This window comes from Euprymna scolopes, chromosome 45, assembly GCF_053919585.1.
Source record: "Euprymna scolopes isolate OS-2025 chromosome 45, ASM5391958v1, whole genome shotgun sequence".
NCBI classification, from domain to species: domain Eukaryota; kingdom Metazoa; phylum Mollusca; class Cephalopoda; order Sepiida; family Sepiolidae; genus Euprymna; species Euprymna scolopes.
In genome coordinates, this window is record NC_136526.1 from 41019837 (window position 1) to 41032655 (window position 12819).

At 35.5% G+C, this 12819-nt stretch overlaps 1 protein-coding gene across 8 annotated transcripts in view; it reads right to left on the bottom strand.

Moving 5' to 3' along the window:
- Nucleotides 1-12819, bottom strand: part of LOC145269491 (argininosuccinate lyase-like) — a 135797-nt gene that overhangs the window by 70251 nt on the left and 52727 nt on the right. For 3 of the 8 annotated variants that reach the window (XM_080125220.1, XM_080125218.1, XM_080125219.1), the window contains exons 2-3: nucleotides 1974-2008; nucleotides 1202-1252 (exon numbers count right to left, since the gene is read on the bottom strand). The exons of 2 other annotated variants lie outside the window; for them this stretch is intronic. In XM_080125220.1, the coding sequence (XP_079981346.1) occupies nucleotides 1202-1252; nucleotides 1974-1988 (66 nt within the window). In that variant the 5' untranslated portion in view covers nucleotides 1989-2008. The remainder of the gene's footprint in view (nucleotides 1-1201; nucleotides 1253-1973; nucleotides 2009-12819) is intronic. 3 more of the 8 variants (XR_013865070.1, XM_080125222.1, XM_080125221.1) reach the window with 1 other exon arrangement.

Below are 12819 nucleotides of genomic sequence, written 5' to 3' on the forward strand. Positions count from 1 at the left end.
TGTGGAGTAGACCAAATGAACTACTGGGAGAGGCTGAAGGAGCTGCAATTGTATTCACTACAACATCGAAGAGAACAATCTACATATGGAAAATCTTGGAAGGAAGAGTCCCAAACATAACAATAGTAGAAAGAACCCACCAGCAGTAAGGAAGGCTCTTCTATATAAAAACCACACCTAGGACTACACAGAGGATCGTCCCTCATCCATCACAGGTTCACCTACTTACACTGGAAGATCTGTGGGGAGATGCAACTAGATAGGTCGTCGAACATCTGGGAACATGATCCACCACCGATAACATCAAATGGAAAAGTGACAGTGTTCTACGACAAAGACATACAGGCAGGCAGATACATAAAAGACAAGGGCATCAAGCCAGATATAGTAATATGGAACAAGTCCGAAAGGACTGCACTCATTATCGACGTCACAGTTCCAAACGACTTTGGCCTTAATAGAGCAGAACGGGAAAAGATAACAAAATATCAGGACCTAAAAAATGATCTAAAAACAACATGGTCTCTGAAAGAAATAAACATCATACCAGTTGTGACAGGAGCAACTGGCCTAATAAAAAAGAACCTTCAGAAATACTTAGAAGCAATCCCTGGAAAACCAAGCTGTAAGGAAATACAGAAAGCAGCCATAAAGGGAACAGTGTCTATTCTTAAAAGAGCCCTCGGATATAAATTTAAACTATAATAGAATCAAGTGTTAGCCCCAGGAAGGAGCCCCTTGATCTCTTCAAACTAACAAAAGTAAAATAAAAAAAAGTACAAGAACATTCAACTATATTCCAGCCGCAATAAGAAATATAAGGATAGTGTCCCCCCGACACTTTCAAGAAATAACTGGACATCTGGCTTAAAAAGATACCTAACCAACCACCAACATGAGGCTACCCTAGTCCCAACCTCAATCGTCTAGTGGACTGGACCTCTGTATGAAGTGGACAGCCTGAGTGCAGTGGAGCTCCAGCTTAGCTGTGTCAATAACCGATGCAATAACACAAATTACAAACTGCTACTTCTTCAAACTACTAAACCTGTTAAAATTAGAACTTTGAAGCAAAGAGATGTGAGATAGTTACGGTTTCGTTGTGCCTTCTATAATGATCGAGGTAGGGAAAATATAAAGCAGAAGGAGTGGGATTGGATCGAGAAGAATCAACAAAACAAAATGGATATATTTGGCCTACCTCTTTGGAACAACGAGCTTGTTTGTTTTTTGTTGGGCCGGACTCTGCAAGCTGGCCATTAGAAATGAAAAAACCAAAAAAAAACCAAAGATTTCACAAAAATAAAAAAAGTAAATAAAAAAAATAAAAAAATATATAATCGCATTTGACAGATTTCTTTTTCTATGAAATTGTAAATTAAAAGTATATGTTCTGCCAAAAGGATGCTGAATGAGATAATCTATGTCATTTATAATTTAAATATAATTTTGGGCCTGTGGCTCCTGTGACTATATATGAAGTTGTTTGTAACAGACAGCAGTATTGATAAAATTAATTTTTAAGTAACTTATATTTGCAATTAAAAGATTTTGGAGCCATATTTACAATCAACTGTTGCCATTTTTAAAAAAAATTAAATAAAATACCAAGAGGGGGGGGGCATTCAAAAAGTAATGCTTTCTATCTTTTTTATTCCATCTTAGTGGATAAGAGAGCATTGCAAATTGCATTGTTATGGTGACTGAACTTATGCATTCACAACTTGAAAGTTTCATCTCTCTGATATTACGGTGTGAGATTCTCAGAAAGAAGCAACCCCTGTCATGGATGTGCATCAGAAGCAGAGCTGCATCATTGAACTGCTAGCAAAAGTGCATCTAGATTGTGCCTATGTAGAAAAATAAGTCCTATTCTGTTGTTTTATTGGTACCACTCCTGTCTTCGTAGCTCTTCAACTTTTTGAGCTTAAAAAAGTAAATAGAATGGTCTACGTAAAATAAGGAATACTCACTTGAGCAGCAGACATCTTGACAAGTATTTATAGACCTAAAAAAAAATAATAAATACATATCTATATAATTATAAAACTCAAATGACCTTGTAACGGTGTATGTAACCCACTTTCTGGTTTACGACATCCGGTTGTGCATGCGCGCGCATAAACATTAACCCATAACAACATAAACAAATAAACATAAATCGCTTCTTTTGCAGATTTTGACCTGCACACTGAAATATCAACGTTATTATTTCGAAATTATTATTTAACATGGGAAGAGTGGGGTTTAAAATAACTTAAACGTAATACAGAAATGAACGATGTAAAAAAAAAAAGCAGATATATCAAAATTTGAATTTAACTATAATAAGTATTATGGTATCTGTTCAGTGCACATTTACCTATAAGTATGGCCAACCACTTATAATTCAGTAACTGTAAATATTTTTTAAAAAAAATAATCAATTATAATAAATAGAATGACTCATAGAAATCTATCTGCATTCTTTTTCCATTTTAATATACTTTCATAGAAATGTTTCTGTTATGTCAAAAAAAAAACTATTTTCTTTACGTCACAAGTGTCACGCTCATACATGAATTCCATAGCTAATATAACATACTGACCCAACGGGTCACGGGTAGTCTAGTATATTTATGATTGTTAAATGAGACACGTTAAATGTATGTGGCAGTCGATATCAGTAAAAGAACGAAGGTCCACACGCGGAGTCGGGTTATCAACGTCTTTATCTTAAGAAGGTTAACACCAGGAAAAAAAAAGAAACATGACTCCTTAAGAGGAGAGTTCTCAAACCAAAGGGGCATAACTCAGGGTGCTAAGGTTTACTCTCTTAATAATAATCATTAAGAAATATCAACATGTCAAGCAACAAGTTTAAATTGTAACATAAAAACTTGGTCAAACTGAATTATTTTACTTAAAATGGCTGTCGACTAATGTCACTGAATCAAACATAGATGCAGACTAGTGTTAGGGTGATTAACCGGAATTGGGAATCGGAAAAATCATAGCTTTTTAGGGTATCGGAATCGGTATCGGAAAAATTTTAGCCTATTTTATGATGCCTAAACCGATTTGATTTAATTATCTTTTTTATTTGATTTTGGTTTAAGAAATATCTTCCGCTGCTTGTAGTAATAAAAGACTATGGATACCCACGAAGGGGTGCCTGCGCATACAAATTTTTGTGGCAGGAGGTGCGCAATCTCCAACCAGATATCTCCTGAGTCGACATTGTTAAATACCAGTGACAAGTGAAGTGTATGTACAGGACGACTGGAAACAAGAATAAAAATAAAGAACAGATCACAAGTGTATTTTTACATTTGAGGAAATATATGCACATTTAAGATGTGTTTTTACAGTAATCAGGACAAAATAACACTTTTATAGTTAAATATTTAAAGATTTATAAAAAATCAGATTAAGTAATTGTATCAGAATCGGTAATTTAGTACTGGATCCATAATTGTGTCGGAATCAGAAAAAATATTGGAATCGCCCCATCACTAATGGAGAAGTTTGCACTTTATATATTACTAGCGGGGGGTACCCGGCGATGCCCGTGTGTTTTGAGGTAAATCAAAACTCCGGGGGGGGGGGGGGTAAAATAATAATAAAAAAAAGTTTTGGTGGTGAGTATGAGGATCGAACCCGACCCCTTAAAGCAAAGTTGGAAATTAAAGTGTGAAAAAAAAGGGTGCGACGTTAACCATTGGGCCACCGCAACATACAAGGGAGACACATTTGAATTTATTTATTTAACTATTAAAAACAGGTGTCCGCAATAAAAGTTAACTCTGCTGCTTCCATTTGACCTAATTAAGAAGGTCAAATAGAAGTCACGCAGCGTTCGGGTTTGTTTACCCAAAATTTGACTGTTTTTTCCCCAACAGATGTTGGGGAGGGGGAAACCAGCTCCAAATTGTCCAGATTGAATAGCAACTGTCTGATATACAACATTTATTAAAGCAAATTGCTTCTGGCCGTTTCCCGGCGTGATGCTGAGAAGGCTGTTAACTTTGAATTAGTTTTGCTTTTTATACGAAAAAGCCGAATCAACACGTGAGAAGCCAAAATCGCAATAATTTTGTAAAAGTTGACGCAAATAAATCTATATGCTACACGCGTTCCCAAATCGTAGATATTATTATATAGGGGGTATATAAACAGTTCTAAGCAATAGTAATCCCCACCCCCCCGAGATCACATGCGAGAAAAGCCTTTGCGAGACATATACGAAATGGTCACACACATTTTGCCTTTTATATATATACTAGCGAGGGGTACTCGGCGTTGCCCGGGTGTTTGGGGGGGGGAGGTAAAAAAAAAGTAAGTATGAGGATCGAACCCGAACCGTTAAGGCAAAGTTGTAAATTAAAGTGTGAAAAAAAATAAAAACAAAATGTGCGGTGTTAACCATTGCCCCACCACGAAATGCTAACGGAAACACGTTTGAATTTATTTAATTAGTTGGATTTAGCAGGTGCCTGCTTTAATGAGTTTGACTGCGGGATAGTATTCATTTACTGCCGAACGCTTTTTTTTTCCACCCCCAAGATGTTATAGGAAAAAGACTAACCCACATGCAAGCAACAAATATTGAATATTTATCTTCCCGAAATCGACCAAATAGACAGGCGAGCTTCGTTGTTAACTGTGAGATATTACGATTTATATGTGATATAAAAAGTTTTTAAAAGTTGTGAAGTGAGCGACCGCTTCTCTGAAAGAAGCCTTTTGTAGACACACAGAAAAAGCGAACACACACACATACATACATGCATTTTCGCTTTTATATTTATAGATAGAAGATGTTGCGTTTTCTTGATTCTTTTACTTTTCCTCCACTTTTTTTTATAAATTCTTATTTGTTAACGTGAGTCATTGGTACACAAAAAATAAAAGACTAATCTATCTCATCTATACCGTCCAAATGTTATATGTTGGAAAAAAAAACAAGTTTTATCATTTTTTTAATTACATTTTTTCAATTTGTTTTGTATTATTACTCTTTCTTTATTTTCACAAGCTTCACTTCATTCAAACAAAAGTCTGACAGTCCTTTACGTGACATCACTTTAAGCTGATCATTTCCTACAGAAATGAAACAAACATTCTACGTAGCTTACTTGCCATGGATATTCATTTCGATACTAGTACTAAGCTCGACTCATGCATTGAGCACTGTTGAAAATTAAAAGTTCTAAACATTAAAGATTCCTCCAAACCTATTAAATTGCAAAAATGAAATAGCAAACAACTGTATACACAGAATAAAGTTTATTGAAAAACTAGCAGGCCACTCAGCATTGCACGGTCATAAAATATGCTCAAATATGATATTTTGATTAATGCAGATTTAATATTTATTGTCCAATATATAGTAATGATTTAAAAAGTTATTAAAAAAAAAATGACTTGTGCGGCATCACCAAGAATCGAAACCAAAACATTTAGCTTACGATTTACTTTTTCCTTTGATGTTAATGCCTGAGCTATAAATACAAATTTGCTGCAAGGTTTAAAATTAAAACATGAACCAATAGCTATTACGTTATGCATGCATATTTGTAATGTTGTCGTTTGCCCTTCACCTGGCAAATTCCATTTTTTTTTTTTTAATTTTCACACTTTTGCACCAATTTTCCCTGCTAAAACACAAATATAAAGTTTTTTAAAAATTTTTTCTTACATGGTAGTCACCACTTATCAAGGCCCGGAGGCCACTCGGGGATAAGGGTTATTGCATGTACAGTAATCAATGGGATAATATCATAGTAATCGTTAGTAATGGAGATTTGATAAAGTGTCTTACTTAAGAGGGCGGTTTATCAGGAATTTGTTTATGTTGGACTTGAAGACATCCAAGTTGTAGTCAGGTGGGAAACAGGCAAACGGAAGAGACTTTCACAGGCGTGCAGTTCTGAGAAAGAAGCTTTGCTCATGGAATCTATGTTTTGATTTAGGCACAGATAAAGAGTGGGGAAAATTATTGACAGTAGTTTCAGCTAGACGGGTGGTTTTTGTGAAAGATTGGCGAGGGAGGACCAGAGATTGGAGCTGAGACGAACACTTGCCATGGAAGTAACGATAAAACAAAGACAGGCTCGCAATGTCTCTTCTGTAGGAAAGAGGTTGCAGAGAAGAGAAAAGGGCATCCCCCACTAAGCTACAAAGTCTATTTTGTACTCTGTCAAGTCAGGATAAACTGTTTTTAGCAGCTCCTGCCTAGATGTGGCAGCAGTACTCCATCCTTGAACGTACTTAGCTTTTATATAGATAGAGAATTGCATCAGCAGTGAGATATCTTCTGGAGCAGTAGAAGGATCCCACCATCTTTCCACCAACCTTGGCAACAGATTTGATGTATGTGTTCCATTTCAGATCAGGAGTAAAGGTCAATCCCAGAAGCTTGTCAAAACATGGAGCCTCCCTTAGATGAGAGTCATCCATTTCAATTGATGCCAGATGGGGATCAGAGTGTTGATGATGTAAAGATAGAAACTTGGTTTTTAGATGCATTAAAAGTAATCAGCCACCTCTTCCTCCATTGTACCATGCGCTCAAGATCAGAGGAGAGAGAATCAAAGAGAACTTTGTCATTTACAGCCTTTGATGTGTTGCCGTAGATGGTCGTGTCATCAGCATAGATGTCAACGAATGATTTAAGTATGTGTTTTGGGAGATCATTGATGTAGATCAGGAAGAGAGTTGGGCCCAGGATGGACCCCTGAGGGACTCCAGCATTAATACTGCGGGCCTCTGATTTTTGTCCATCAACCACTACTCTTATGAGCCTATCAGAGAGAAATGATTTAATAATTGAGAAAACATTTCCAGTTATACCGTAGCTGGAAATCTTGTAAATTAGGCCTTTATGCCATACCTTATCGAAGGCCTTTGATATCTCAAGAGCAATTTCCCTAGAAAGGAAGCCTTTGTTGAGAGATTCACTAATCCTGAGATATAACTGTTAGCACACCTGCTGTAGATCTAGCAAAACGGAAACCATATTGCATGTCACTAAGAAAGGTTATTTCTGCTGAGGTGGTTGACTACTTCTCTATTTAATATGAATTCCAGCAACTTACTCATGACACACAGGAGACTTATTGGTCTGTACTGAGAGGGATATGACTTATCACCTGAATTCTTAAATACAGGCATACTGATGAGGTTTTCCAGGGTGTTGGGAAGCACTTCTCCTTAAGGCAACGCTTAAACAGTTTTGTAAGTATGGGGGCAAGTTCTGGTTTAAGCCTTTTCAGCACTATAATTGGAATGCCGTCAGGGCCAGTTGCTTTACTGGAATCAAGGTTCTTGATTAGCTTGGCGACATCACGCACAGATATTTGTATGTTGCATAGCATGTTCTGTGTTATAGGAGGAAATACGGGGAGTTGATGGCTTTGGTAACATAGGGTAGAATTAGCTGCAAAGTTCTTGGCAAATAGCTTGGCTTTGTCTGATGCTGACGAGATCACCTCAGGTCCATTGATGATGGTTGGGATAGAACGCACGCTTCTGCTCAGAATCCTGTTAGCTATTTGCCAAAACTGTTGGGAACCAAGCCACTGCTCAACTTCGGATTTGACGGACTGAGCATATAACTCTCTTGCATTTTTTATTACTCTTTTACAGTGGTTGCTGGCAGTCCTGAAAGCGGCTTTAGCCTCAGTATATCTATTACGTTGGTAGCTATGGAAAAAGTGATTTCTGTGCGCGATGGCAGCAGCACATTCTGGGGAGAATCATGGCTGGCTATTAGGTTTTTGTTGGAATTTTTTGGATGGTCTATCCCTACAATTAACCATTCAGTCAGGTCTGATATTATAGAGGACATATTCTTTTTAAACATGGAATGCAGAGGTAGGTCAGATATAAATGTACGGAAGCTATCCCAGGGTTTGATTACCCTATATATTAAGTTTCATGTCTGTAGACCAAAACTGACAGAGGAGTTTTGTAGGCAAAACTTTTTAAATAGATATATGTACACATACATAAACATATATATAAAGAGGTTTGTGTTTACTATAACCTTTTTACACAAATATTACGCAAGTATAAATCATGTAGAATATCTGCATGAATATAATTACATGTAATAGTTAACTAAAGATGATCATCCCATTAAACCAAAACAAAAACTAACGGGGAATTAATTAAAATTAATGTTTTAAAAGAAGGTTCTCTCTACCGTGCTAGAAAGATACTAACGCCCGAAAGTATCCTATACCTCTATAAGGCCACCATTCGTCCAAGTATGGAGTATTGTTGTCATATTTGGGCTGGTGTATCTACCACTAGTCTCTCGTTTCTAGACAAGGTTCAAAAGAGCGTCGCCAATCTGATAGGTCCTGAACTATCATCTAAACTTCGACCTCTGTCCCATCGGCGAAATGTTGCATCCCTCTGCCTTTTCTACAAGTACTTTAACGGTGAATGCTCTGACGAACTGCAAGCACTTGTGCCCCCTTGATGTAAATACCCTCGACAAAACCGACAAGCAGCTAAATCCCACCCCTTCACAGTAGGGATCCCTAGATGTAAGAGAGCCTTCTACTCCAGTAGTTTCTTCACCAGGACAGCTAGACTTTGGAATTCCCTGCCAGGTCCCTGCTTCCCCAACTGTACTGACATGCAGACATTCAAGTGCAACGTTAACCGACATCTTGCTGCCCAACTCCCTACACAGTACCCATGATGCCCATGTCGCTGATAGTAGCCCCCTACAACAAAGTGGCAATATGCCTTGTTTGGGGTGAAAATGTAATAAAAAAAAAAATTAAAAAAAAAAAAAATATTCAAAAAAAAAAAAGAAAAGATAAATGCAATTCCACAACTCATATATAACAAACATGTATTTTCTTTTTAAATAAATAGAAAAAAGGGTTTTTAATATGAATATTAATACACAATTAAAAAAAAAAATTTTAAGAGCATAGATTTATATATAGTATATTATACTAGCAGAGCTACTTGACATTGCCCGTCACTATTTTTCTCTTTCCAACCCATTCATCTTTAGCTGGACGTACAGAGAACCTTGTTTACTTCGCTATCCTCTTTTTTTCACGTTCTTTCCCTCCTTCAAGGTATGGGTTCGAGCCTCCCTGCCTACTTTCAAATGAAATCAAAGTGGAAGAAATGGTGCTGACAGTTGTGATTAGAGAACTAATAGGTACATCTTTTTCACACATACATATATAAGTTAAAGTGAGAGTTCATATTTTTCCAAATGGTATATGTAGTATATATCTGATTGCACAGTGCTGTAAAAATGGGCAAAAGTTATAGGCTGTTGACTTAGAATCAGTGCCTGATGTCAAATTGAGGGTTGACTACAATTAAATTACGTCAGGCACCAAGGTTAATTCTTAGCTTGATTCTTATACTAGTGTTGGAACGATTAATCAGAAATCAGACAAAACAGAAATTTTAGGAACATTGAAAACATTTTAGCCTAATTTCCGATTCTAAAAATGATTCTTTTAGCCCATTAAGTTTATTTTTTTATTTTTTTTTTTTTTTACACAGTGGTCACCACTTATCAAGGCCCGGAAGCCACTCAGGGATAAGGGTTATTGCAAGTACATACATTACGTTAGTGTGGAGATTTGACGAAGTGTTTACTTAAGGGGGCGGTTCATTAGGAATTTGTTAACGTTGGACTTGAACAAATCCAAGTTGTAGTCAGGTTGGAAGCAGGCAGACGGAACAGAGTTCCACAGGCGTGCAGTTCTAAGAAAGAAGCTTTGTTCATGGAATCCACGTTTTGATTTAGGCACAGATAAAGAGTGGGGGAAATTTTTCAAAGTGGATTCGGCTAGACGGGTGTTTTTCGTGAAAGATTGGCGAGGGGGGGACCAGAGATTGGAGTTCAGACGAGCACCTGCCATGGAAATAACGATAAAACAAGGATAGGCTCGCAAAGTCTCTTCTGTGGGAGAGAGGTTGCAGGGTAGAGAAAAGGGCATCCCCCACCAAGCCACGAAGTCTATTTTGTACTCTGTCAAGGCAGGACAGGCTGTTTTTAGCAGCTCCTGCCCAGATATGGCAGCAGTATTCCATCCTGAAGTCCCAGGTATCTAATTTTTTACTCTTAAATTTAAACTTTGTGTAATAATTAAAAATATGTTAGAATACACAAATTGAAAGGAAAAAGTTATTTTATTTAAAAAGCAAAATACTGACTCTCCTAAAACAGGACATTAGGTACATGTGATATGTTTTAGAAATCAAGAGGCTATACGTTCAAGATAAAATTTACACATTAACATAAGGAGCAGTTCACACAAAGAGTTACATTGCACTTTTGGTAATAAGTTAGTGGCTTACTATTGCAAGGCTCATTTAAGTTCATACATCATTGAATAAATAGAACCTCAGTAAAGTTATTTATTTAGAAAAAGAAATATTTACTCTCCTTTAAATAGAATACTGGATACATGTGATATACTATACGAATCAAGAAGCTATACATTCAAGACAAACGACTTAATGAAGACACTTCAATAAAATAAGTCATGAGTCAATTACACCATAGTCATTGTTAACCTAACTAAACCCCCTCCCTATCAAATTGAATTGACTTTGGTTGCGTAAGGCGTAGGTTTATATTTATTTATTATTCATAATTAATTATAACATGGTTATTGAAATAATATAATTACTAATTATAAGTAAAGAAATAATAATAAAAAAAACTTAATGATGACATTTTAACCAAATTAAGTCCCAGGGTATCTACGTTTTTAACCATTGAGTTGAAACTTTATGTAATGACTAAAAATGAGTCAGAGTACACAAATTGAAAGGAGAAAATTATTTAGAAAGAGGAATGTTTACTCTCCTATAAATAGAACACTGGATGCATGTACTATAGGAATCAAGAGGCTATATATTCAAGATAAAATTTACACATTATGCTAAGGAGAAAAGCAATTAACACAATAAGTTACATTGCCCTTTTGGTAATAAGTTAGTGGTTTACTATTGCAAGACTCATTTATTAAGTTCATACATCATTGAACAAATAGAATTTTAGCAAAAAAAAAAGGTATTTTTGAAGGCTTACAATGCAGGAATGTTATGAGCAAATAAATAAATAAATGAATGATAAATAAGTCAATAATTTTTTTATATTATTATTATTTTTTGTTTCCTTATATTTATTTATCTATCTACCTGAATTTTTTCTTTCAACTGTGGATGGTACTTATTCCAAAGGTCCTTTCGGGTAATAACCCATCATCAGTGGAGAAACAAATCCTCTTTCTAGGCTGTAAATTGTAAAATGGCTGTTTTGTTTACTTTTTAAATCCAAACGCTCAAAGATTAATTAATTCCGTTACCTGTTCAAGGGAAATAATTATTTCCCCTGAACATGTAACAGAATTAATTATCCATTGCCTTTGATTTATGTTTTTTTTTTGTTTTTTTTTGTTTTTTACATAGGCATCACTTATCAAGGTCCAGAGGCCATTCGAGGATAGGGGTTAAAGCCCCAGGGTGTCTAAACTTTTTACTATCGAGTTGAAATTTTGTGTAATGACTAAAAATTGGTTTAAATACACAACTTAAAAGGAAAGATCAACTGTCCTATGAATAGGACACTGGATACATGTCATATATTTTAGAAATTTACACAAGCAGTTCATACAAAAAGTTACATCGCCCTTTTGGCAATAAGTGAATGACTTACTATTGCAAGACTCATTTATATAAGTTCTTACATCATCGAACAAATAGAATGTTAGTAAATTTCACAAGAAGTTTTAAGAGGGTTCTAACACTCTTGGAGAGAAGTCGATGAATACAGCTGAATTTTATCCTTCTTTATAGTAATTATGCAGTAAGCAATACTATTAAATACTGTCTTATAGATTTTAAAATCAAATTCGATTTGATTTTCAGCTGGTAAAAATAGCTGATAAGGGGTCAAAATTGAAAAATTGGAACTTGGCAGGCTTAATTCAACTGAGCATGCACATGCATCTGCTTTGCATGTGCAAATATACAAGTATATGTTTAACTACGTCAATTTTTAATTTTACATTGAACTTTTGGTAATAAGTTAATGGTTTACTATTGCAAGATTCATTTATATAAGTTCATACATCATCGAACGAATAGAAGTTTAATAATTTAACAAGAATTTTTAAGAGCGTGCTAACAACTCTCAGCGAGTTGGACTGATTTTTTTTAATTTTCACACAAATGTACTTTATGTGCCTGGCAGTGTTCCTAGATAGGTTTTGTATCAGAATGTCTTCGATAAGCATCGATAATCAAAGAAATCCGAGGAAAGAAGGAACAGGTGATTTTGACTAAAGTAAACACCTTACACAGCCTAACATTGCAAGTGCAGTTGAGAAGTTTTATTATCACTAAAGCAGAAAGGCCGGGCATATAAAATCAACAGTAGGTACTTTGATATGACAGGGGTGCATTCAAAATAAATGTTTCTATTTAAAGCAAAATTTAACCATGATACTTGATTTTTGCATTTTAAACTTTAATTCAAGCCATTATATAAAAATAAAAATAATAATTTTATAAAATCAACATTAGGTTCTTTGCAAAGCAATGTAGACTACAATGTACTGTGAAACTAAGTCACTGCAGGGAGAATTGAAAAATTGTCGATTTTACTGATTTCGATGACAATAAAATATGGGAGAGTGAAACAGTCGTTGACCCTTATTCATTCCCAAGCAACGTCAGGTCTCCCTGTTAGTATATTTTTTAATTTAATTTTCCGTTACTGGCAATGTTTACTGTTTTTAAACTATCAGCAAAACTAAAATGTAAATTTATTTTACACAT